The 27,996-nt window shown below is 37.0% G+C and overlaps 1 protein-coding gene across 24 annotated transcripts in view; it reads right to left on the bottom strand.

Annotated features, from left to right (window-relative positions):
• The window catches only part of MPDZ (multiple PDZ domain crumbs cell polarity complex component), a 312,491-nt gene that overhangs the window by 91,987 nt on the left and 192,508 nt on the right, over positions 1-27,996 (bottom strand). For all 24 annotated transcript variants that reach the window (XM_072596383.1, XM_072596408.1, XM_072596401.1 and 21 more), the window contains 2 exons: positions 12,490-12,774; positions 11,946-12,069 (listed from right to left, as the gene is read on the bottom strand). In XM_072596383.1, coding sequence (XP_072452484.1) covers positions 11,946-12,069; positions 12,490-12,774 — 409 coding nt within the window. The remainder of the gene's footprint in view (positions 1-11,945; positions 12,070-12,489; positions 12,775-27,996) is intronic.

Genomic DNA, 27,996 nt, shown 5'->3' with positions numbered 1-27,996 from the left:
TTGTGGCTGAAAGAATCTTGAAATCCAACCTGGATTCAAGGAATGCTCCTGTGGAGGATGCGGAACACATGACAGAGGTCACATTAGGAATGAGAATGCCAGTCACCCAATTGTCTGCCTTAGGACCAAAATATCTTTAGCTATTCCCCCTCAGTCTTCATTTGGTTTCTAGTCATATTTATTCTACTTCTACATCTATCACAGACATCCCCTTTTTCACCACACATAAAAATCTCAATCCCAGTTCAGGCTCTTATTTCTCACCAAAACTATAACACCTCTCCTAATTGGTTTTCCTAACATTATTCACATTCCTTTCCAATCTCCCCTTCACAAAGATGTCAAATGGATATTCTTAAATGACAGAACTGACCATATTGTTACTCTCTAAATCCCCAGGTCTGTACCTAGTTGTACCTCAAAATCACCAACAGATCCCTACTACCATACAAAATTCTCAACCTACCATTTGAAGCACTCTAAAATATGACTCCCATTTACTTTTCCTGTGTTATTTCATATCATTCCCTGTGGGGCATCCTCCATCAGGGTCAAGCTGCTAGCTGTTCCTCATAGACAACATTTTGTCTCCTGCCTCCATGACTCTGCACCAGGGATCCTCCATCTTCAGCCATTTTCTCTTCATCTATGCCTCATTGAATTCCTTGCTTCCTTCAAAGAAGAACTCACCTCTAGCACAAAGCCATTTCTGATTCTCACTATTATTAGCCCTCTTTCCATGTTGAAATTATTTTGTTCATACTTTTTAGTTATTTATATATGTACATGTTGTACCTACCATCCAAACGTAAGATCCTTAAGGGCAGATACTAATTAGTTTTATCCTTATATCTCCAGCAGCTAACACAAAGCCTCATATAGTATGTACTTAACAGCTATTTTTGAATTATTGAATTTTCACTTAATTTAATGAATGAATAGCATAACAGAAGAAATAAAAATGAAAATATGGGCCTCAAAAACAAACTATAGTTTAGGCCTGGATAAGCAAGGAATTATAAAGGCATGAAAAGAGAGTTCATTCTTACCAGGTAAAAATAAAACATCCCCTTTTTATTTGATATTTAACAATAAAACTACTGATGCTTCAAAGGCTTCTCTTACATTAAGAACAACAATGACATTTTTTACCTTTTACTGTTTTCCAAGTGCTTAATCATCTTGGTATAGATTATTTAATCAAAAGTGAAAGCTAACAATGTCATGGTTTGGGTTTAAAGTGCTACTGCAAGTCACAGTTGATGACATTAAAAGGAACACAATGCCAGATCTAAAATTAATTTGTTGGCACAACTGCAGCTTTCAACAGTATTACCTGATTTAGGTTGTACTTAAAATTAAAAGGAGCTAAGCTCTGTGTGCAAAGTTGTAGCTATATTAGTGAAACACTAGGTCTCAAAATGGAAAGGGAGTTCAATTGATAAAAAGGAAAATATATATTAAAACACAAAACAAAATGGCTTGTTACTGTTGGCAGCTATCACTCCTGAAGTAGGCATGAATAAAGGTGATTGATGAAGGCTTTAGCAGAGAGTCAGGCAAAAAGTAGATAGCTCAGTTAGAATTCAATCATCTTGTCACCACCAGATTACCTACGCCATTTGGTATGCCCCTTTGTCCAAATATTCAGATTTCTTCCTCCCCCTGCCCCACCCTAAATAAGGCAAGTTCTGTTTCCACAAGAAAATTCCTGATAAACACACAGAAGAACCAGTGCATGTCTTCTCAAGCAAAGAGATAATGCAAGTCCAGAAAGAGAACTTACAAAGACAGAAAGAATCCAAGAAGTGGAAGCACTATCCACATCATATCAACTTTTCTTTCGGTGTCACTGCACTCCACCTCTCCCTTTGCATGTTGATAATTTAGACTACACCTGTGACTTGTCACCAGCAAAGGCCTTTCTTAAATGAGCTGTGCATATTGTCCATCCTGAAAAGGCAAAGATGGATAAGTTTCTCTTCCTGGAGGATGACCTCACTTCCTGGACATCAAAAATGTTTCTCCTCCCTGCTGACTGTAACTTCCAAGTGAAGTCTTTCCATTTACTACATACAAAATGAAAATTAAATGAGGTGACATTAAATGCTAGTATAAAGAATTGGTTCTTATGAATGGGGCTTTATGTTCTAGGAGATCCATGAGGGCCAATGCTCTGATCCAGGCATTAAGATAAATATAATTGTGAATTGTGGTTCTGTTGTAAAAAATAATTATTCATTTGCTTAAAACAGATGCTATGCTTTAACTTCAAGTCTACATATAACAAGCTATGGAGTGGGTGGGTCTCTTCCGATATTGCAGAAACCACTGCAGCATGTATCTGATGAAGACCTTAGCAGAGAGTCATTGCAACAATAACAACAAAAATTTAATTTTAGAATGGTTAAGATACCCAAGTATTCTGGGCTCTTTCCGTTCATCAATTCAAATAGGTAAGTGTTGCTTTGGGACATTTTTGCATTATGTGTTCAAGTTATTTAAACAATGTTCTTCCAAAATACATGACATATTAAAGCACTTACCCATAAATTCATTCTACAAGCGTTAATTTAGCACTACTTTTGCAGAGCACTGTACTATGACCCAGGCACTATTAAAAATTTTATGCAATACAATGCTTTACCAGAACCAAATGTTTGGTATTTTCATGAAGAGATATTCAGTAAATGTCCCTTGAATTAAACTGTTTGGTTTCCCCCTGTGCAATCCCCTTACTGCAAAGGAGGATAATCTTCCCTCTGACCCCAACTCTGCTGTGTAATCATTGATTCCGCAGCCTGCAGAATTTTGCACAAGCACACAAAATTTCACAGAGGTAGGCATTCTCATTCCCAATGTGACCTCAATCATGTGTTCCACATCCTCCACAGGTAATAGTGTGGGAGCAAGAGGGCAGAAATAAGTTTGACTCCCACAAAAACAAGGTGGAGGTGCACTTGAATTCAGAGCATTACTTGAATCCAGGTTGGATTTCAAGATTCTTCCAGCCACAAATATTGTGCTTAGGTACACTTTGATGCAATGAATTTAATGCAGCACACTTTCACAACACATTTTCAGGAAAAAATCCATGACAGCTTAATTTTCTCAGTGTAGGCTCTTGTATCTTATTTTACAATTAAATGTACAAAGTTTAATTTAACATAAATTAGGGAACACAGGTGAAATATACTGTGTTCCATTTCCACTGCTAGAATATAAGATCCCTGAACATGCTTAATAATTGGTTGACTAATGTCTTAGAATTCTGGATCTCTCTTGAATGTCTAAGGACTTTAGCATCTGCTATTCATTTTTTCCTACCCATCACTTACACACCAGATAATAGACATAACTCCTGTTATCAGTTGCCTACTACATCAATCTACCTTCTTAATCAAACATTCAAAGCTCTCTATCAGTTGACCCTTACTCTTTGCCAACCTTATTTCTGTACCCTTTTATGAAAAATTTCCACTTCAAGAAAAATTTTATTTCAAATCAATAAATAATATTCAAACAATGCTGAAATCAATAAATATTAAGTACTGAGTATCTGGAAGAAGCTGGGGATATAAATTTTTTTTAAAAAGACAATTATTTCCTTCCCCCAAAGAACTTGCTGGGGGTATAAAATTAAAAAAAGTAATTCCTTCCCCCAAAGAACTTTTTCATAAGGGAACAAAAGATGTTGATAGATAAGGATGTGCAAGGTACTCTGAGGATAAAAAGAGTATTAGTGGCTAAGATCAGGCTCTCTGCAGGAGGTGGCACTGGAGCTGGGCAATGCAGAATCTTCCAGGTGGAGCTGAGGAGAGACTGTGCAAGTTCATAGACTGTGCAAGTTCACTGAGGCGGACAGTGGAATGTGAGTTCAGAAAAAAAGCCAGTAACCAATATACCTGTTGAGCTTTAACACAGAATGATGAATGACAGCTATGTGAAATAAATCTGATAATATAGTCAGCAGACATTTTTGAGAGCCTTCAATGTAAGACTGAAGACATTGTATGTAATTCTAGAAACAAGAAAGAACCAATAAGTAGAGCAACATAGAATAATGCCTTAGGAAAATATTTTTTTGCAAATGTTTGGACAATGGATTGAAAATGGAAGAGACTGAAAGGCGAGCAATGAGAAGGCGACTGAAATAGTCTAACCAAGGAGTAGTGAAAGCCTGATCCAGAATGCTGGCTCTGTGAACAGAAAGAAAACAATGATGCAAATGGTGCCTGTTGTCCAGACCAATATATACAGTTGGTTCAAAAGCCTGTAGAGTTATTAAAAATTTGTACTTGTATCAGCCATACCTAGCTAATACATACCTCTGATTGATTGAATGATACAACAGTTATTAAGTTCAAGACAGACAATATAAGCTTTTTTCTAATGCAGTGTTTTCAGTTTTGCTTTAATTCATCTGTAATCTGAGTGCAAACATGGAGAGTTGATTTTGATTTGATTCCTATATCAATAACCAGTCATGTACTATTTGATAAGCTATAATTAGTCTAAACTTTAAGACTTTCTTTAAGCTCTTCCAACGTGGTAGAATGTAGACCTGGACTTTTACCCTACTGGCACAGCCTTCAAGAACCCAGGGTCACAAGCAGCAATAAAATAGTATTTAACAGAACACACAATAGACACTCAAAAAACGTTCATTCAATTTAACTGAAGTGTAATCTACGTGCTTTTCCCTAAACATGTTACATTCATTCTCATCTCTAACTTTGCATGGGTGATTTTCCTTACCATCCTTTTCTCTCCACTTGGAGGATCTGTTTTCTTAGCTACTGCGAATGACTTTTGAAAATAATAGGGACAGGAGGCGGAGCCAAGATGGCGGAGTAGAAAGACGCACATACACATATCTCCGAACCCACAACCCATAGAACGGCTACAGGGGAGTAACTCACGGCGAATTCTGCACCCAGAGGCCATGGAATATTGGGGCGAGGGAGATTTCTGTTCCGGAGGGACCTGCAAACCTCTCGCAAAAGGTCCGTCGCGCTGCAGACACGGAGCCCAGCCCAGCCCAGACCTGCTGCGGCCATGGCACCAAGAGAAACAGACCCGAGCAGGCTTCAGGGACGGGATCTCCAGCGGCCGCACAAGTACCTCCACCCACAGGTGACGGGGGTTGGTGAGAGAGTCTCTTTGGCAGGTCGAGAGGGGAGTGGGGTGCCCCCATGATTCGGGCCCCCCCGGGAAGTAGAAGCTGAGAGACAGCTGCAGACTGGGGCTCCCCAAGCAGGCGGGAGCCTGAATCCATTGTGGAAGGTCTGTGCATTAACCCCCTGAGGGAACTGAGCCTGAGAGGCGGCCCTGCCCTGACCTGACCACCTGAACCTAATCTCACACTGAATAGCAGCCCTGCCCCCGCCCAAAGCCCTAAGGCTGGAAGCAGCATTTGAATCTCAGTCCCCAAACGCTGGCTGGGAGGATCAGGAGGGGAGATGGGTGTGAGGAGAATATTCAGAGGTCAAGTCACTGGCTGGGAAAATGCCCAGAAAAGGGAAAAGAAATAAGACTATTGAAGGCTACTTTCTTGGAGAACAGGCATTTCCTCCCTTCCTTTCTGATGAGGAAGAACAATGCTTACCATCAGGCAAAGACACAGAAATCAAGGCTTCTGTGTCCCAGCCCACCCAAGGGGCTCAGGCCATGGAAGAGCTCAAAAAGAATTTTGAAAATCAAGTTAGAGAGGTGGAGGAAAAGCTGGGAAGAGAAATGAGAGAGATGAAAGAAAAGCATGAAAAGCAGATCAGCTCCCTGCTAAAGGAGACCCAAAAAAGTGTTGAAGAAATTAACACCTTGAAAACTAGCCTAACTCAATTGGCAAAAGAGGCTCAAAAAGCCAATGAGGAGAAGAATGCTTTCAAAAACAGAATTAGCCAAATGGAAAAGGAGATTCAAAAGCTCACTGAAGAAAATAGTTCTTTCAAAACTAGAATGGCACAGATGGAGGCTAAGGACTTTGTGAGAAAGCATGATATCACAGAACAAAGAGAGAAGAATGGAAAAATGGAAGATAATGTGAAACATCTCATTGGAAAAACAACTGACCTGGAAAACAGATTCAGGAGAGACAATTTAAAAATTTTGGGACTACCTGAAAGCCATGATCAAAAGAAGAGCCTAGACATCATCTTTCATGAAATTATCAAGGAAAACTGCCCTGAGATTCTAGAACCAGAGGGCAAAATAAATATTCAAGGAATCCACAGAACACCGCATGAAAGAGATCCAAAAAGAGAAACTCCTAGGAACATTGTGGCCAAATTCCAGAGTTCCCTGGTCAAGGAGAAAATATTGCAAGCAGCTAGAAAGAAACAATTCAAGTATTGTGGAAATACAATCAGGATAACACAAGATCTAGCAGCCTCTACATTAAGGGATTGAAGGGCATGGAATAGGATATTCCAGAAGTCAAAGGAACTAGGACTAAAACCAAGAATCACCTATCCAGCAAAACTGAGTATAACACTTCAGGGGAAAAACTGGTCTTTCAATGAAATAGAGGATTTTCAAGCATTCTTGATGAAAAGACCAGAGCTGAAAAGAAAATTTGACTTTCAAACACAAGAATGAAGAGAACCATGAAAAGGTGAACAGCAAAGAGAAGTCATAAGGGACTTACTAAAGTTGAACTGTTTACATTCCTACATGGAAAGACAATATTTGTAACTCTTAAAACATTTCAGTATCTGGGTACTGGGTGGGATTACACACACACACACATGCACACACGCACACATACATAGAGACAGAGTGCACAGAGTGAATTGAAGAGGATGGGATCATATCTTAAAAAAAAATGAAATCAAGCAGTGAGAGAGAAATATGTTGGGAGGAGAAAGGGAGAAATTGAATGGGGCAAATTATCTCTCATAAAAGAGGTAAGCAAAAGACTCATTAGTGAAGGGATAAAGAGGGGAGGTGAGAGAAAAACATGAAGTCTACTCTCATTACATTCCACTAAAAGAAAGAATAAAATGCACACTCATTTTGGTAGGAAAACCTATCTCACAATACAGGAGAGTGGGGGACAGGGGCACAAGCAGGGTGGGGGGGATGATAGAAGGGAGGGCATGGGGAGGAGAATGCAATTTGAGGTCGACACTCATGGGGAGGGATAGGATCAAAAGAGAATAGAAGTAATGGGGGACAGGATAGGATGGAGGGAAATATAGTTAGTCCTATACAACACAACTATTATGGAAGTCATTTGCAAAACTACACAGATTTGGCCTATATTGAATTGCTTGCCTTCCAAAGGGAAGGGGTGGAGAGGGAGGGAGCTAAAGAAGTTGGAACTCAAAGTGTTAGGATCAACTGTAATGTTCTTACCACTAGGAAATAAGAAATACAGGTAAAGGGGTATAGAAAGCTATCTGGCCCTACAGGACAAAAGAGAAGATGGAGACAAGGGCAGAGAGGGATGATAGAAGAGAGAGCAGATTGGTCACAGGGGCAATTAGAATGCTTGGTGTTTGGGGGGGGAGGGGATAAAAGGGGAGAAAATTTGTAACCCAAAATTTTGTGAAAATGAATGTTAAAAGTTAAATAAATAAATTTAATTATTAAAAAAAAAGAAAATAATAGGGACAAGACAAGTACTGTAAAATGATATGTTTCATTTTTTAAAAGGGAAAATTAAATAGAATTTGCAAACTATAGGCCAGCAATCATGACTTTTACTTCTGGACAAAAAAATTCTAGATTTTATTTGTAAAGAGATGGTTAATGAACATCTCGAAAAGGAAGCAGTGATCACAAAGTCTAGAATAGTTTTTTTTTTAGGAATTTTGTTGTTATTCAGTTGTTTTGATCATGCCTGACTCTTTGTGACTCTAAAGGCAGTGGTTTGTCATTTCTTTCTCCAGCTCATTTTACAAATGAGGAAACTGAGGCAAACAGGGTTAAGTAATGTGTCAAGGATCACACAGCTAATAAATGTCTGAGGTCAGAAGATAAGTCTTCCTAACTCCAAGCCCAGAACTCTATCCACTGTGCTGTCTAGGTGCCACATAGCTAAAGATGACCTATTTATTGGGAATAGGTTTACCAAAGTGTTGTGGTATATGATTGTGATGAATTACTATTGTGATACAGAAAGGATGAGGAGAAGAGATAAGAAATGATGAGCAAGATGGTTTCAAAAAAACCTGGAATGATTTATATGAACTGATGCAAAGTGAAGTGAACAGAATCAGTATCAATAATACTGTAACGATGATCAATTGTGAAAGACTTAGCTAATACGATCAAGACAATTCCAAATGACCCATGATGAAAAATGCTATCTCCAGAGAGAGAATTCATGAACTCTAAGTGTAGATGGAAGCATTTTAAACTATATTTTTGGGTCTTTTTGTGTGTTTTCTTTTGCAACATGGCTCATACAAAAATATGATTTATTTTGCAGTATTTACATGTGTAATTGATATCCTATTGCTTGCCTTCTTAAGAAACAGGGAGAATGGGGAGAGGGAGAAAATTTGAAACTCAAAATTTTTTTTAAATTAATGTATTTTTGCATGCAATTGGGAAGCATTTAATGAAATATATATTAATGTATAAATGCATTTTTATATATGTATATATTATAATGAAACATATGAATATATAAATGCATATTTTTATATGTATATATATTATAATGATATATATACATATATATAAACTTAAAAAGGAATTGGTCATATCAGACTAGCAATTCATTTTCTCTTTGGGCAGAATTATTAGACTGGTTGAGCTTGGAAACACAATAGATATAGTATAACTAATTTTTAGAAAAGTATTTGACAAAATCTCCAATTTTATTTTAATAGATGGAGTGATGTAGGCTAAACAGTACAATTAAATGGGCATGAACCTGGTTGAATGTCAGGATCCAAAGAGATGCCAGCAGTGGTCTGATGTTATCTTGGAAGGAGTGATCGGCACTGTTTAACCTTGTTATCCAGGACTTGAATAAAAGCATAGATGGTATGCATATCAAAACTGAACATGACAAGAAGCTGAGGAGAGCTGACATATTGGATTACAAGGTTAGGAGTCAAAAAGACCTTGAGAGATTAGAGCATTGTATAGAACTGATTAAGATCAAATTTAATAGAGATAAATGTAATCTTACTTGGGTTAAAAAAAATCATCTTCACCAGTAGAAGACAAGCAAGACAAATGTGGAGGCAGCAGTTCTTCTGAAAACTATATGGGAGCATTCGTAAATCAATGCGTGAATACTGTGACATGGTGGTCAAGAAAGATCTCAGAGACTTGTGTTACATTAGAGGCAGTGCAGAGCCCAAGATCAGTGCTGTCCTACTATGCTTTGATTAATGTTAGGTGCCACATTTTAAGAAGGAAATTGCTAAGCTGGAGAACATCCAGAGTAGAACCAGGATGGCAAAGGATATCACATTTCTGCCTTATGCGCAATAATTAAGGATATAGGGAGGGGAGTACGTCTAAAGGAGAGAACAGTTAGGGAGTAAATGAAAATGATCTTCAAATATTTGACAGGATAGCACATAAGTGTGGAATTATATCACTTCTTGGATACTAAGGGCAAAATTAGGAGCAATGGATAGAAGCATTGGAGGCTTGATATGAAGAAAACGAACATCTAAACAATTATAAGCTCTGTCAAAGTGGAATCGGCTGCCTTAGTAGAGAAAGTTCTTCCTGAGTGGAGACTTACTTCAAGCAAAAACTGAATGGCCATTTGATGGGTAGGTGTCAGAGAAGATTCTTATTTAGATAGAAATTGAACTGGAAAGCCACAGTTCCCTACAAAACAGGGTTTTTGTGATTTTTGATCTAGATCTTCTTCAAAATGTAGCTCAAAATGACTTTTCCATGAATTTTATACAATTGACCTCCCTTCCCCAACCACTTACTTCTGCACCCTTATTCATATTTTCATTGCACACTATATTAATGGGTACTTTGTTATATGCTGATCCATTCAAATGTTTGTCATTTCATTTTAAGGGGTGCATGTGTGTGTGTGTGTGTGTGTGTGTGTGTGTGTGTGTGTATGCATGTGTGTGTGTATGAGAGACAGACACAGAGAGAGAGAGCACACCCAAAGGTCATATCTTCTTTTTTGGAGGCCCCCATGGCACCTAGTACAGAACTCTGAACATGATATACACTCAGTAAATTCTTTTGATGAATATAAATATCAGAAACAGATGTTAAAATGTAAGAGCAAGGCATGCAGTCTCAAAGGTTTGTTCTGGGTAAGCCATTATAATGCGATCTATTTAGCTTCAAAGCATATCTTAAACTCTGGCCCATAGAACAGAAAGGCACTACTTTGGGGAGACTGACATAAAAAAAATAAATAAAAGAGTAGGTTTTGAGAGTGTTTACGGGGGCTTAAACCCAAATAACAGACTACATAATAAGGCAATTGATCATGACAATAGAACACACATGAACTCTAAATATATCAGTGGCAAAAATATTTTAACACAATTGTGTATTTCATTATTGAAGAACAACGGGAAGATTTGAAACTACCATTCTTACATAGCTGGCATCACTAGAGTGTGAAACAATGTATTTTGAAATAATTGTTAATGTACATACATCAAATCATAATAGTAGCTCACATATGCAGAGTGATATTTCAGTATGTGATATATAACTTGCTTCAGAGGCTGAGTTAGGGATCTTGTTTTTAAGAACCATGCTCTCAAAATGAGGCAGGAAGCTCTGATGAAAAGACTGTTTGAGACTTGGTGGCTTAACCAAAACCTCAAGACCAAACCAGTCTTGGACCGTATTGACCTCCCTATGGAAACTCTAATTCACTCAGCAATTGTATCCCTTCCTTCACATATGCATATTGGAAGCCCTTGCATGAATGCTTTCAAAGGGTCAAGAAGTGGAAAAGAACAAAAAGACCTTGGGTTGCCTAAGAACAAGGAGTTCAGAGGACTTGAGAGTCACTTTTCAGCACTAGCTCATGCTGAGCAGCCCCATGGGCTGGCAGCCATTCACACTTCTAACTCTGGGCTCCAGATTCTTCACCTTTCTCTTGGTTTCTTACTACTCTTTAATACCCCCAAATCCACTCTCTGATTATACTGTTACTGTCAGAGCTGTGGTAGCTAAACCTCTCTTTTCTGGAAGCAGCAGGTCTATGAAGGCAATAAAGAAGATATAGAAAAACTGGATCAGATTCCTTACTTTAACCATAACCTTCTATTGCCAAATGAAAGTATTCTTTGTATGAATCTTTGTACTCTTTGTTCCAGTGTGAAGGATTGCTGCATTTGTATATTTGAGCAAACTACAATGCCTTACGGATAGTAATGGACATGAAACATGCAAAGTGACTAGCTAATCGATCGATTTTGCCTGTAGCTACCATTTTCGATGCTATTTCAACGAGTAGAGTTAAGTTAAATATTCAGAAGGACTCACTCTACCAAGCAATTTACATACAACTGCCAACCTTTAAAGAAACTAATAATTTAGTTTCACACATAATCTGAAATTGTAAATTACTAACTTCATTTTCTATAAATTCCATTACTGATATAATTTTTACTTCCAGAAAAATGACCACCTTTAAATAATTAAGAGAAATATGCACAATTACAGTATGAAATAAAGTCTTCCAACAAAGTAGTTAATCATCCAGGGGGAAATATAAGCATGAATTAACCAATTTGACCAGAATTTATACAAAAAAGTACTAATCATCTATTTTCTTAGTTTTAGAAACGAAACTGTAGACCATTCTGTGAGCGTAAGAGTACTGGCATAAATCCATAAAATGAAACCAAAGAAAATCTTTGTTTAAGATTCACTATGCATATATAAAACACACACACACACACACACACACACACACACACACAGATATATATATATATATATATATATATATATATACACAAAGAATGGTTAGTACTTACCTAGGCTAGAATTGCCTTTTGCTATAATAATAGTCTTCTCAAATGACTCTTTGGATAAATTGTGGAATGTAGCATGTTCATCAGAAGAATCTGGGGAATCCATTGCCATGATGGATTCTGGTTTCTGGACAGAAGAAAGACAAGACATGTGAAAACAAAGAGAAAATTTGGAATTATGATTTAAATATCAGAGATGTTCTCCATTTTGCTCAGGTGTCATTCACCAGGAAAATAAATAAAATGGGGCTATTTTCTAAAACTTAGTGAATCAATAAAGTTGATCCTTATTCTGGTGCTCTGGAAAGATTGATGGACTTAAGAGTTAGAAAACGTGGGTCAAATCCCACCCCAGCTCTTTGTGGCAAATCATTTACTTTTTGTAGGCCTCAATTTCTTCATGAAATGAAAGCAATGCACTACAGTATCTTTTAGCTATAAGTTTATATCACCTAACCCTGGGTATGCAAAAAAGAAGTGCTTAGTACCCCGCCCCCCCCCCCCCACCAAATACAACACAAAATGTGCAGCAAACAAAGGCCTTTACTTGTCCAGTAGAATCAAGAAGCATAAATGAAGCAAGTTTTGCACTGGATAATGCATCATTTCCTAGTTGAGATTCAGTCCAAATTCCTGCATGTTCACATTCAGTAAGGTTCTCAATAGCTGGTGCAGGTAGGAGATCTGTGCTGGCAAAGTTAGAAGAAGCTTCCATTCTCAAGTCCACTGAAGATATGTTTTCGTCTTGTCTTTGAATAAGATTCTTATTGTACAAATCTTCACTGGACATTTGAAAATCAAGCAACAGATCAGAAGAATTTTCACCAGTATCCTAATTAAAAAAAAATCAAGAAACATGAATATAAATCAATGATTAATCAACTCTGTAGAGTATGGTTTTTAAAACTACAATTTTAAAGTGATAAGACAGAGATGATACAATACAATCATTAAATATTCAAGAAGTATTAGCGAACCTGCAGCCCTTCTCTTTGAAGCCTTCTGCTTACAGGATGCTCTTCTTTTCTTAACTTCTTCTGAATATTATATTTTTTGCAAACCATATGGAACAAAGCATATGTTCTAGTGAGTGAATCTTTTATCATGTGTTGCTTGCAAGACCAGCTAAATACTGGACTCTTCTGAATCAGTCCTTACTTTATGGAGCCTCAGGGTATATATACAGTTTTACCCAAGGATAAAATTATTCCATAGAGAATCTTCCATGAGTTTTTTTTTGAAAAGTTGCTAATTTATATTTCTAAGTCTCACTGCATTAATATCTTTAGATACGGATTATAATCAATACAGTGGTGGCATTAGCTCCTTGAAGGCAACAACTGTTTCATTTTTGTCTTAGTAATTCTAAAAGCTAGTTCAGTACCCCATACATATTAGGTGTTTAATATGTTAGTTAGGTTGAATTGCATTAAACACAGTACATTTTAACTGACTGAGACTTCCCTAAGTCAGAAAAAGATAGAATTATTTTAGCAAACACTTTTTTCAGGTCTAATGGGGAAAAAAACATTGGCCAGTGAGTCAGGAAATCTCGATTCCATTTCTGAAAACTTCTTGAACTAGCTTTGTGACCCCAGGCACATCTATAACCTCATATTACTAGACCTTAAATTAGATGACCTCTAAAGTCTCTTCCATTCTAATGTGTGTATATAAAATATAAATGAATTCTGATATATATACATAAATATATATGCATTTTTGTATTGCATACATATCTCCATATATTTTTCATTGTCTCCTCTTTTCTCTACACTTTTAATCATAAAACTGAAAAGTGTTTTTATTCCAACAGAGCAAAACCTCACATAAGGCAGAGATTCTTAACCTGGAGGTCCATGATCTTAGATGGGAAAAAAATTGCATCTTTACTTCAATATAATTAATTTCCTTTATAATCATCTGTTTTTCATTTTTCATTTAAAAACATTATTCTAAGAAAGGGTCCATAGTTTTTGCACCATACCATGCCAAACCAAAGGGGTACATGACACAAATCAGGTTAAGAACTCCTAACAGAAGAAAGCAATGATTCTGAATAGTTTGAAATTCTGCATCAGGTCTTGACTTAACAGCCTCTTAAATCATTTAAAAATGGCCCAAATACAAGAAACAATAAAATATAAAATAAGAATTATCTGGAGTAATGTGATTAGGTCTTGAACTTCAAATCCTACATAATCTACACTTTAGTAATTCCACATACTCTGAGATTCAGTATCATCATTCTCCTTTCTGTTCTTTGCACATGTCACCTCCCAATTCTGTGTAATTTTACTGGCTGTCCTCCATCATTGGAATGATTCCCCTCTCACCTCTATCTCCTGACTTCTTTCAAGTCTCAACTAAAGCCCTACTTTCTGCAAAATACTTTCCCAAGCCTCAATCACAGTGCCTCCTTCCTGAGATTAACTCCAATTTATCCTGTATACCTCTTGTTCATACATACTTGCATGTACATTGTCGCAACATTAAACCATGTGGTCTTGGAGAACAGAGACTGATTTGCCTTTCTTTGTATCCCTAGAACTGAGGATGGCATAGATATGCAATAAATGCTTGTGGACAAATTTGCTGACTTGTAACAGAGCCAGGGGGTGTAGTTGATAGAAGGCAAGTTTTGGAAGAACTCAGTTCAAATCCTACCCCAAAACATGTAACCATGGCCAAACCACTCTGAGCCCTCCTCTATAAAATGGAAATAATGGAGCATCCACTTTGCTGGTCTGTCTTGACAAGATCAAATGATATGATGCATACAAAGCACTTTCAGCATTTTAAAGCTTTGCGCGTGCGCCATTCGGCTCCTAGCTGCGACATTCGCTCTCTAAATTCCATTGGGGCTGCAGCTTCATCCTCTGCAAAAAGGGAATACTGGCATTTGCACGAGCGCCCTCAGAAGCTTTTGTGAGGTACTTTTTTACATATAAATCACAGTGTTGATATATAAATGCTGACTCTCTATTGTTACTGTTTTCTAACTCCCAGAGCCGTTATGAACTGTTATCTAAATAATGGAGGAAAGAATGGATATTGGAATACAGGATGAAATTCCTATAAAATAATTTTCTGTTTCATTACTTTAAATTGTTTCACTTTGCATTCATGATGAAAAATAGACATTAAAGTTAACTGATGCAACATATTTAATACCACCGAATGACTTTCAAATTATGCTCTAAAAAATATACCCTCAAAAAGAGAAAGACACTAAAATTTGTAGTTAGAAAAATATTAAAGAAAGCCCTACCCTGGATTAAATTTACAGTAAATTATATGCCCTCAAGCCATGTTCAGGAAAGAGTTAACACAGATACAGAGAAAAGAAAAAGCTAGTCAACACAGCAGACAACATACGCCTACTTCAGAAATGTTCATGCTGCTCAAATGCCAAATCAGTTTTATTTTTGAGTCTTATGAGCTAAAAGAAAGGCATTTTTTATAAGAGCTTCAAAAATAACCCTACAATTCTCTAACACAAATTCATCTCTAAATTAATTTATTTCAAAAATCAGTGTTTATGTGTACCTTCAAGTGAGATATTCTTATAGTCCCACAACTGGGTAAAGCTGAATAAAAAGGAATTAGGATAATTAATAAATACCCCCTCCCAATTCCCTGTATTTTAAAAGTGGCATACATAAGTTATAACTACCTATGAACATAATCTAATAGTTTAGGGTGGGGAGGGTTCAGTCAAATAGAAATTTTTTTTTCAGTATTAATGAAAGAGGAGAAATAAATGGAATTCTCATAGGGAAAATAATTTTCCTTGGGAACACTAACAGAAATATTAAAAAAGAAAAAAGAACTAACAGAATAAATAAATACAATACAGTAAAGGAGAAGAAAAAAAGGATTGCTGCAACAACCGGACCTACAGAAGCAAGAATGGAGTCATTGCCCTAAATCTCTGGAGTGTTTGGAACTCAAGAAGAGACGATCAGTCATGTATCATTAAGAAAATAAGATAAATCAAAGAAGAATACAAGAAGAATACTATGAGTGACAGCTTAAAAAGTGGAAACCTAAGACCTGGAAATGCATAGATGAACCACTAATACTCAGGGATGGCAGAGTAATAGGGCAAAAATTATTTTATTGGTGTAATTGCAAAAAAAACCCTCTAGTGCTCAAAATAAAATAATAGAAGTAAAATACAGAATTCAGAGAGAGACAATCTAAGAATTAACGCTCTCCAAAAAAAAATCCAAAACAATATTCCAGGAAATCATGCAATAAATTTTCTGGGAATTTTTGGAAACAGACAGTAGAGTATAAATTGATAGACTCTAGTAGATCTTAATGGAGAGAAATTCTAAGTTTAGCTCACTCAGAAATATTGCCACCAAAAAATAAAAAAAATCAGAGCTTCAGTGTCAAAACTACACTCTTCCTAGCAACCTGAAGGACTCAATTCCCATATCAAGAAGCAGCAAGACATGTCACATAACACCATAGAGCAAAGATAAAAAAATTCATTTCATCAGATGTTTATTAAGCATCTACTGTATACAAGGCCCTGTGCTGGGCAATGGGGGGAAGGAGGGATCAAAGACAAACACTCCCCACCTTCTGAGATTTTTCATTCTACTGGAAAGATAAAATATGTATAGAGTAAATATAACATATTTTAAGAGAGAAAAAGCACTAACAAGTTGTAAGACCAGGAAAAGTTTTGTATATGACAGAGTGTCCTCTGAGCTAAGCCTTGACCAAAGCCAGGCCCTCTAACACGCACAGCTGAACTGAGATGGCATTCTAGACATGAGGAAAGTAATGTGAAACAGGGAGAAAAATATTAGAAAATTAGTTAGAATATAACACACATAATTAGGAGAAATATGAAATGGAGAGCTCAGTGGGCATCATATTGTGAAGAGGTTTAAACGTCAGACGGAGGAACTTGTATTTAATCTCATATCCAGCAAAGCACCAAGGAAGATTTTGGAGCAGGGCAATGACATGATTAGAGTAATATCTCAGGAATATTAATCTGGCAGTTGTGTAGAGAATGGAGAAGAACGAGACTAGAAACATGAAGACCAATTAGACTACAGTAAAAGACCTGAAAAGAGGTGATAAAGAAGGAAGGAAATGAACATTTATTAAGCACCTATGGTTTTGTGCTAAGTACTTTACAAATACCTCATTCGATTCTCACAATAATTCTGGGAAACAGATGCTATTATTATCTCCATTTTTAAGAAGTGAAGAGAGAAGTTAAATGACTTGCCTAGGGTCACACATCTATTAAGTATCTGAGATCATATTTGAACTCAGATCTTCCTGACTCCAGGCCCAACACTTGAACCACTGCACCACGTACGTGCTTCTGGACTTAAAATCAGATAGTGGTGATATGTGTCATCATCATCAGTAGTAGTAATAGTTATAACAATATCAACAATAATCATTTACATTTGCAAATATTGTCTCATTTGATCTCCACCAGAACCCAGGGAGGTAGGCGCTATTATTATTCCCATTTTACAGTTAAAGAAATTGACCCAAGCAGAGGTTAAGTGACTTGCTCAAGGTCATACAGCTAATAAATATCTAAAATAAAATTTGAACTCAGGCCTTTCTGAATAGGCACGGAACTGGAACCACTATACCACCTAGCTGCCTCAATGGAAAAAGGAATGGTTCCATGATATCTTGTAGAAACAGAATCAACAAGAGTTGGCACCTGATTGTAAACGAAAGTGTAAGAGAGGGAAAAGTCAAGGATCATGCCAATGATGTGAAGCTGCATGAGTGGAGCATGGTGATGCCCTGTTTTAGAAGGGAGGTCGATTTAGAGGGGAAGATAAAGAGTTCTATTTTGTACAGATGTTTAAGGGTAGAAATACTGAAGAGACATTCAGGTGCAACTATCCAGCAGGTGGTGGGCAACATGAGCATATAGTTCAAAGAAGAAATAAAGACTGGATTATAAACTGAGGTGTTATTTGCACCTTTGCCCATGAAATAATACAAACGTTGAATGTGGACACATCAAATTATATATCAACCAAGGACTCAAAGGAATGGATAGTGGAAATGCCAAAAGATCTGGGTAGCAAAGCACTAATTCATAGGATCACAGGATCAGTTTTAAAGCTGCAAAGGACCTCTGAGTTCATCTAGTCCAACCTTATCATTTTACAGAGAAGTAAACTGAAACCCAGAGACGTTAAGTGACATTCGCACTTAATTGTGTGTAGATGCCTTTAACATTTCCCTATCAGAGCTGAATAAATCTTACACAAACATAAAAAAGAGAAAACTATGGATTCAAATAGAAAGATGAAAAAGGGGATTTGATAGAACTATGAAGACTATTGGAATGGGATTGCTTATACAAACTACACTTATTTCTCAGACTATAAAAATATGAAATGTCAAAAATAATTAAAATCAAAAGAATTAATACAATCCCAGAAAATTAATTGAAAAAGACAGAAATTAACTCCTATTGAAAAGATTTTCAGAAAGACATACTTAAAAATGAATTTTATCATACTTTTAATAGAGAATTATCTCTAAGCTATATAAACAATTTTTAAAAAGAGAAAAAAGAAAGTACTCTAAATTCCTCCTATAAAAAACATGACCCTTACTACTAAACAAGGCAGGGATAAAATTGAGAAATTTACATTATAATCATTAATGAATATTTATATAACAGGCTAAACATACCAGCAAAGTGATTATAGCAACATATAAAAAATAATCATTTTAACCAAGTTGGATTTTGGCACTTTCAGCAAGAAAGGACATCATAAAAAAACAAAAATAATTCATTCAAAACTGTACTACTTGTAACAGATCAAAGATGGGCATAAACCTTGAGATCAATGATTGGCAAAAAAGGTTGGACAAATTTTATCATGTGAAAGAAAAAGAAGGAAGGAAATTGACTGTTGTAAGGAACAACAAACAAAACAATTTTAAAGAAGATACAGGAATGAACATGAGCTGATGCAAAGGGAAGCAGTCAAAGCACAACATAAGCAATGATGACCGCTATGTAACAAAATAGTAACAAAATTCAAATTTTAAAAAATGGAAAACATTGATACTTGCATATTCACATGAAAATACATGCCAGTATTTTTTATTTTCACAAATGGTAAATTAATGAAATAGAGTGTTGAAGGTATTTCCTCAATGGTTTTACAGAGCTATTGTCAAGGACTGTACTTTGGTGTTTTAATTAATTGTGAATTCATTTAGGTCATTGTATAGCATCGTAGCAAAATCTACCAATAAAAAGCAGACTTATAGCTGAGTCACTGAAACCCGTGGAAGTAAAAACTTGTGAAACTATCAAATTTTCTTTTAAAATTCTTCAAACAAGAACTACAAAGAAGTAACTCACGGCGAATTCTGCACCCAGAGGCCACAGAACATTGGAGTGAGGGAGATTTCTGTTCCGGAGAGACCTGCAAACCTCTCGTAAAAGGTCCTTCGTGCTGCGGACTGGGCGCCGGGACTGGGAGCTGAGTACAGCCCTGCCGTGGCCGCGGCACCGAGAGGAACAGATCCGAGCGGGCTTCAGGGACGGGATCTCCAGCGGCCGCACAAGTACCTCCACCCACAGGTGACGGGGGTCGGTGAGAGAGTCCCTTTGGCGGGTCGAGGGGGGAGTGGGGTGCCCCCATGGCTCGGGCCCCCTCGGGAGACAGAAGCTGAGGGGCAGCGGCAGACAAGGGCTCCCCAAGGGGGCAGGAGCCTGGATCCATTGTTGAAGATCTGTGCATAAACTCCCTGAGGGAACTGTGCCTGAGAGGCAGCCCTGCCCTCACCTGAGCATCTGAATTTAATCTCACACTGAATAGCAGCCCTGCCCCCGCCCAAAGCCCTGAGGCTGGAAGCAGCATTTGAATCTCAGACCCCAAACACTGGCTGGGAGGATCAGGAGGTGAGGTGGGTGTGAGGAAAATATTCAGAGGTCAAGTCACTGGCTGGGAAAATGCCCAGAAAAGGGAAAAGAAATAAGACTATAGAAGGTTACTTTCTTGGTGAACAGGCATTTCCTCCCTTCCTTTCTGATGAGGAAGAACAATGCTTACCATCAGGCAAAGACACAGAAATCAAGGCTTCTGTGTCCCAGCCCACTCAATGGGCACAGGCCATGGAAGAGCTCAAAAAGAATTTTGAAAATCAAGTTAGAGAGGTGGAGGAAAAGCTGGGAAGAGAAATGAGAGACATGAAGTGAAAGCATGAACAGCAAATCAGCTCCCTGCTAAAGGAGACCCAAAAAAATGTTGAAGAAAATAACACCTTGAAAACTAGCCTAACTCAATTGGCAAAAGAGGTTCAAAAAGCCAATGAGGAGAAGAATGCTTTCAAAAGCAGAATTAGCCAAATGGAAAAGGAGATTCAAAAGCTCACTGAAGAAAATAGTTCTTTCAAAATTAGAATGGAACAGATGGAGGCTAATGACTTTATGAGAAACCAAGAAATCACAAAACAAAACCAAAAGAATGAAAAAATGGAAGATAATGTGAAATATCTCATTGGAAAAACAACTGACCTGGAAAATAGAGCCAGGAGAGACAATTTAAAAATTATGGGCCTACCTGAAAGCCATGATCAGAAAAAGAGCCTAGACATCATCTTTCATGAAATTATCAAGGAAAACTGCCCTGAGATTCTAGAACCAGAGGGCAAAATAAATATTCAAGGAATCCACAGAACACCGCATGAAAGAGATCCAAAAAGAGAAACTCCTAGGAACATTGTGGCCAAATTCCAGAACTCCCAGGTGAAAGAGAAAATATTGCAAGCAGCTAGAAAGAAACAATTCAAGTATTGTGGAAATACAATCAGGATAACACAAGATCTAGCAGCTTCTACATTAAGGGATCGAAGGGCATGGAATAGGATATTCCAGAAGTCAAAGGAACTAGGACTAAAACCAAGAATCACCTACCCAGCAAAACTGAGTATAATACTTCAGGGGAAAAATTGGTCTTTCAATGAAATAGAGGGTTTTCAAGCATTCTTGATGAAAAGACCAGAGCTGAAAAGAAAATTTGACTTCCAAACACAAGAATGAAGAGAACCATGAAAAGGTGAACAGCAAAGAGAAGTCATAAGGGACTTACTAAAGTTGAACTGTTTACTTTCCTACATGGAAAGACAATATTTGTAACTCTTGAAACATTTCAGTATCTGGGTACTGGGTGGGATTACACACACACACATGCACACACGCACACACACATAGAGACAGAGTGCAAAGAGTGAATTGAAGAGGATGGGATCATATCTTAAAAAAAAATGAAATCAAGCAGTGAGAGAGAAAGATATTGGGAGGAGAAAGGGAGAATTGAATGGGGCAAATTATCTCTCATAAAAGAGGCAAGCAAAAGACTCATTAGTGGAGGGATAAAGAGGGGAGGTGAGAGAAAAACATGAAGTCTACTCTCATCACATTCCACTAAAGGAAAGAATAAAATGCCTACTCATCTTGGTATGAAAACCTATCTTACAATACAGGAAAGTGGAGGATAAGGGGATAAGCAGAGTCGGGGGGGATGATAGAAGGGAGGGCATGGGGAGGAGAGTGCAATTTGAGGTCAACACTCATGGGGAGGGATAGGATCAAAAGAGAATAGAAGTAATGGGGGACAGGATAGGATGGAGGGAAATATAGTTAGTCCTATACAACACAACTATTATGGAAGTCATTTGCAAAACTACACAGATTTGGCCTATATTGAATTGCTTGCCTTCCAAAGGGAAGGGGTGGAGAGGGAGGGAGCTAAAGAAGTTGGAACTCAAAGTGTTAGGATCAACTGTAATGTTCTTACCACTAGGAAATAAGAAATACAGGTAAAGGGGTATAGAAAGCTATCTGGCCCTACAGGACAAAAGAGAAGACAGAGACAAGGGCAGAGAGGGATGATAGAAGAGAGAGCAAATTGGTCATAGGGGCAATTAGAATGCTTGGCGTTTGGGGGGGGAGGGGAGAAAAGGGGAAAAATTTGTAACCCAAAATTTTGTGAAAATGAATGTTAAAAGCTAAATAAAAAAAAAAATAAATAAAAAATAAAAAAAAAAAATTCTTCAAACAAGATAGACATCGTTCTGCTTTTCTTCCAGTTAGCATTACATGGAGGATAGAGTTCTAGACTTGGAGTGAGGTAGACCTGGGTTCAGTTTTTGTCTCAGACACTTAGAAGCTGTGTGACCCTGGGCAAGTCACTTAATCTCTCAGTAGAATGGGAGTTCTACCACCACTTTTTCTCATACGGTGGTTGTGAAGATTAAATGGGGAAATGTATGTAAAGTACCACATAAATTTAACTATTATTGTTAATATCTGATGTAGTACGGAAGTCTTCTTCGACACTTTTTACTGAACATTTTTATTATGAGTAAACACAGCTGCTCCAGCTTTCTATTTTCAATTTCTCCTCTTTCTCTATTATATTATCCTCCAATTTTAATGAGCTATAGAACTATACTACGCATTTATTCCTTTTCCACAGACTAGATTGTCTGAATTAAAGGATGACTTTTCTTCCTTTACAAGTCAGTAGTGGTATAAAGAATATATAAAAATTAATTTCCATTATTATGACTACAATATAAATCTGGGAAGGCAAAAGGTGGATAAAGATTGGAAGGGAAATGTTTTCTGTTAGAAGGATAGCATGGCATAGTAGGAAAATCAGTACAATTAGAATAAAAATAACTGACTTAAAAGTCCTTCCTCTGCTACTAACAGTGAACTGGAGTACATCACTGACCAATTTCAAGAGTTTAAAAAATAATTGGGATTTTCAGATATTACATCATACCTTCCCTTCAAATTTATCACTCATATGTGGTGAAAATAAAAGTGTCAATGATAGGAAATACCTTAAAGTTCATTTAGTATGGAAAAGTAATCAATTCTAACTTTGGACATTTTGAACTTGATGTCCCAGAGACATCTCAAATTCAACATTTTCCAAATTAAACTTATCACCTTTTCCCCAAAACTTTCTCTTTCCAAACTTCTCTGATATGGAGGACATACCATTCTCCCAGGCACCAAGGCTCATAACTTTAATGTCATCCTTGACTACTCACATGGTGCATACCTCCACATATCTAAGTCTTATCCTTTATACCTTCAAAACATCTCTCTTATATATCCCCTTATCCCTACTTATCCAGTCACCACCCTGGTATTTTATTTCACAGCATTTTTAAAGCTATGGTAACAGCAATTTTTTTGGTCTCCTTGCCTTAAGTCTCTCCCTACTCCCGTCTATATTCCACTTAGCTACCAAAGAGATATGACTAAAGTGTAGGTCTGACTATGTCACTCCCCTACTCAAAAACTCTTATGACTCCCTATTTCACCCAGAATAAAATAAAAAATTCGGTTTGCCTTTTAATTTTTTTTGGCTTCATTATCTGGCTCTTTCCTACCTTTCCAATTCTCTAACATCTTACCCCCTACTAACTACAGGGACAACAGACTTCTTGCTCTACCACCTACAAGGTAATATTCCCTATGCTTTCTGAACTATGAAGTATGAATATAAAAAAGTTTAATATTTAATTGAAATCTAGGATAAATGAAGTGCTGAAAATAGAGCAGCTTACTGCCCTCAATAAGTTCATGTAATCAGGTTTAGAACAACATCTTAGGGTAGTAAATAAATAAATAATAAAATAAATGATTTCATGCCTTAGCTCCACTATTTCCTCTTCTTTTCCAATAGTCGAAGAAGTGGCCTTTATCTTCAAAAAGGACAACTCTTCTGCATAATGATTGATCCTATCCTCCCTCCTGAAGGTTACTCCAACTACTGTCCCCACCAACTTTCACTCTCTCTCTTTTTACAAGTTTTTCTCTCCTGTCTACAGGCATGTTCAAGTTTCCCCTATCCTTAAAAGATCTTCACCAGATTCCACTATTCCTGAAATAGTTCTTTTTATCTCTTCCTTCTTTCTCAAACTCCTTGAAAAGGTCTTTTACCCTCAGTACCCCTAAATTCTCTCCTCTCACTCTCTACTAAAATGTCTGCAAGCTGATTTCTGCCTTAATAATTCAATTGAAATTGCTGTCTCCAAAACTCCCAATAAGCAAATGACTTTTTTTCAATCATTACCTTTTATTTCTCTGTAGCATTTGACATTATTCACCACCCTCTACTACTGAGTTTTGGGGCAGTATCTTCTCTTCTTTTTCTTCCTAAAAAACTAAACATTTCTTCCTGGTATGAAACTGGTTCTGCCTTCTTTCTTTTTTCTTTTATCTCTATGCTTTCTCACTGAGTATCCTCATCAGCTCCCTTGGGGTCAATTACCATTTCTATGTCTATGACTGTCAGATGTATTTATCCACAGTTGCTCCCCTGGGCTGCAGCATTCCTTCAAGAACATTAAAACAGGATGTTCCAAAGAGATTTCAAGCTCATCATGTCAAAAACAGAACTCACTGTGCTTTACCTCAAACCCAGCCCTCTTTCCCCAACACTCCTGAGGGTACTACCAATCCTTCTAGCCACTCATGTTTATAGGCTCAGTGTCAAACACTCATCACTCTCACATACCCTATATATCCAACCAGTGAACAAATATTGTTATTTCGATCTCTACTTCTCTTGAATACTTCATCTTTTTCTCCAGTCACATATCTACCACTCTAGTTTAGTCCTCCATTACTATCTACTTGGGTACCTGGATTATTGTAACAGTCACCTATTTGGCTTCCCTGTCTTAAACCTGACTGATTAAGCACTGTCAGAAATATGTTAAAATCATGAAGAATGGGGGAAAGAGAAAAAGAGAGAAGGAGAGAGAGAAAGAGAAAGAGAGAGAATGCATAAAGGACTGGAAAAGAGTTCATGTGCTGATTTTTTTAAGAGGCCAAAGTCTTTAACTGTAAGTCAGTGGGTATGACTTTGAATCATGGCAAAATTCTAGAATACATTATTTAAAGGATGATTTTTAAATACTGAGAAAATAAATGAATAATCCTTAAGAACCACCATCATATGGACACTATTCCAAATTTGAAGGGTTATTAGACAGATTAGGAGAATTCCATAAGTACATTCAGATTTCAGCAAGGGTCTTGAGAATCTCTCATCTTCTGCTTGTAGATAAAAAAGGAGAGTTGTAGGTGAATTTGTCTAGTAAAGAATAATTATTTATGAGACAATGACAATTTGGACAGACATGGTTAGTGGAGTGAGTTGGTATTATACAACAACATTTTTATCAATAATTTGGATGAAGATAAAGATAAGATCTTCATTAAATCTGTAAGTGAGATTTCAATATGTTGAAGTATTGAGATAAAACTGGAAGGAATAGCTAACACAATGAATGACTGAATCAAGATTCAAAAAGATCTTGAGATGCTAGAATTATGGGTTGAATCTAATAAGACGAAAATTATTGGGGGTAAATATGAAGTACTACTCAAAAAAAACAAATGCATAAGTACAAGATGGAGAAGTCATGACAAGACAATTTATGTTTTTCTTTTAAATGTAAAGGTTTGAGCAAACAGAAATATTGTCATGAGGTAAGTAACATGGAGCCTAATATGATCTTAGATAACAACAGAAGAATATTTTTTTTGAAAGGAGCGAAGTTGTTATTGTCATTCATCATTCATTTCCCAAAGAGGACCAAGAAAATCATAGGATGATTACTTGACTAATGTATGAACTGGATTTAAGTGAGGCAGGGTACAAAATCGTCAGCCTCACTCTCTCTTCCAGAGTCACTGAAGTCCAATGGCATGATAAAAGTCAGGATGACTGGAGGAGGCCCGAGATTCAGTGGATGATCTTGGAATCTTTGATGTCTGACTAAGCTCTAATAGCTAATGGATACACCCTTACTTTCCTCAGCAGAATGGTCATATGAGAAAAGTATTCACATGCTTGGGGTAGACATTCCCCTAACTCACCAAAATTTTTGAAGCCTGTCAGTTACCCTCAAACTGGTTTAGCTTGTCTGCCAAGACGGTTTACCAGAGTGTGACTGCTGCAAATGGTACAGCTTGGGAGTCCCAGCTAAGAGTTGGGTGACAGGTGAATAAATGGATGAGCAGCCCTGAAAAGTGCTCAGCAAACCCTCACACCACAGATGCCAAGTCCTCCCTGAACACCCCACACAGCCTTTCAGTACTCTATCCCAGTCAGACTATATCTAGAGTATTCTGTAGAATATTTTAGAAAGATCTGCTAGAAGGAAAGGTACAGGAAATCCACAGCAGACTAATCAAAATAATGAGAAAATTGGAGACCATTCCGTATAATAGTGAATTGACTGAAATTAGCATGTTTTGCCTGTACAAGGAAAGACATGGGGAGAACATGATAACACTCTTTAAGTATCTAAAGGGCTACATCATATGAAACAGGAATAAGACTTGATTTTCTTGGCATGAGGGGGCAAAACTCAAAGCAGTATTTTAAAGTTGCTGAAAAGCAAATTTAGGTAAAATACAAAGAAAAACTCCTTAACAATGAGACTTCACAACACCTTTTGCAGTAGCAAGGAATTGTAAACTAAGTAGAAAGATGCCCACTGACTGACAAATAGCTAAACACATTGTGATACATTGATGTACTAGAGCATTACTGAATCATAAGAAAAGAAGAGTATGAGGAGAAGCACAGGAAGATTTATGTGTACTGTTGCAAAGTAATGCAAATAGAACTAGGAAAACAACATACAGAACATGAAAAAAGCAATGCAAATGGAAAGGTCAATAAACAAACAAAAAAAAAATGAAACAATGGTCATGGTTGGCCCTAAAGAAGAGAGGAGAAATGCTCCTCCCTCACCTCTTTGTGGGAACGGGAGACAACAGTCACAGAACACTGAGTATCAACTGTGTGTTAGACTCAAATGAGGCTGGCTACATTTGCTAAACTGCTTTTCCCCCTCTCTGCATTTCTTATGTTTTTTTTAAAAGTTTATTGTTACAAAGGATGGCTCTCCTGAGAAGGGTAGAAGATAAATGTTTGGAGATGAAGATGCTATAAAAAGAAAATATAGTAATAAATTTTAAAAAATAGAATGGGATGGCATAAGAGTAAAACAATCCTCCCTCCATCCATTGAGAACTCCAAAGTAGAGACCAGACAGTCAGTTCTTAGCGATCTTATAAATGTGACTACCCCTTAAATTAAGAGACCTCTGAATTCCTTCCCAAATATGATACCCTCTTAACTATGATAAAAAAATTTGGACTTTTTTTCATTTATAAAACAGATTTTGGCCCAAACCCAAATATAATATAATTGCCAAGATCACAATGGTTCATGAACTGTTTTACTCTCAAAAAATAATTAAAATGAATACTGGCAGAAATTTCTCAGTGTGTTTTTAAATAATCCCATTAATATATTCTTTGCTGTTTTCTTATTTACTTATTTCAGTTGATAGGCCAGCTTGCCAAATTTCACTGCAACAAAGGAGTAAACTGCTCAGAAAGAGAAGGAAAAAAGAGGGAAAGATATGAAAACAGAAGACTTTGGTAAGCCAATATGTTGTACTACATACTGCCAGCATGTCCTGTAAAATAGATGCTTCTCAGTATGCAGATAGTGTAATCCTTTTAAGTAACAATTACTAAGTTAAACAATACAATCTGTCCCACTGGCATGAAGAAATGTGTTGTGTTGTGGATTAGGAGATTCCATTAGGAGATGAACTCAGATTCCAGCCTAAGGCCAGTAGAGGTTGAACCTATTCCAGGAAGGATACAACCAGACAGACAGTCTCAGGTGTGGTGATACAGGAGCAGCTGCTCCATTCAAGATGAGACCTTGCAAACCAATCCAAGGAAATTGCCTAGCATCATTTGCAGTGATAACAGGTGCAGCCTGAACAAGGGGGGAATATCTCTGAGAAGGCTGTGGCCAAAAATTAATGAATATCTAAAAAGGACAAAAATTTATATACATGTATAAAAACACACATAGATACACACATCCACCAAAGATAATAGCAACTATTTTTTGGTCTTCATGATATTTTAAAGTCATACTTTATTGATATTTTAATAACATGT

Source organism: Notamacropus eugenii, chromosome 1, assembly GCF_028372415.1.
Source record: "Notamacropus eugenii isolate mMacEug1 chromosome 1, mMacEug1.pri_v2, whole genome shotgun sequence".
In the NCBI taxonomy this organism is placed as follows: domain Eukaryota; kingdom Metazoa; phylum Chordata; class Mammalia; order Diprotodontia; family Macropodidae; genus Notamacropus; species Notamacropus eugenii.
The sequence above is the reverse complement of the archived record's forward strand: the minus strand, read 5'-3'. Positions and strand labels throughout refer to the sequence as shown.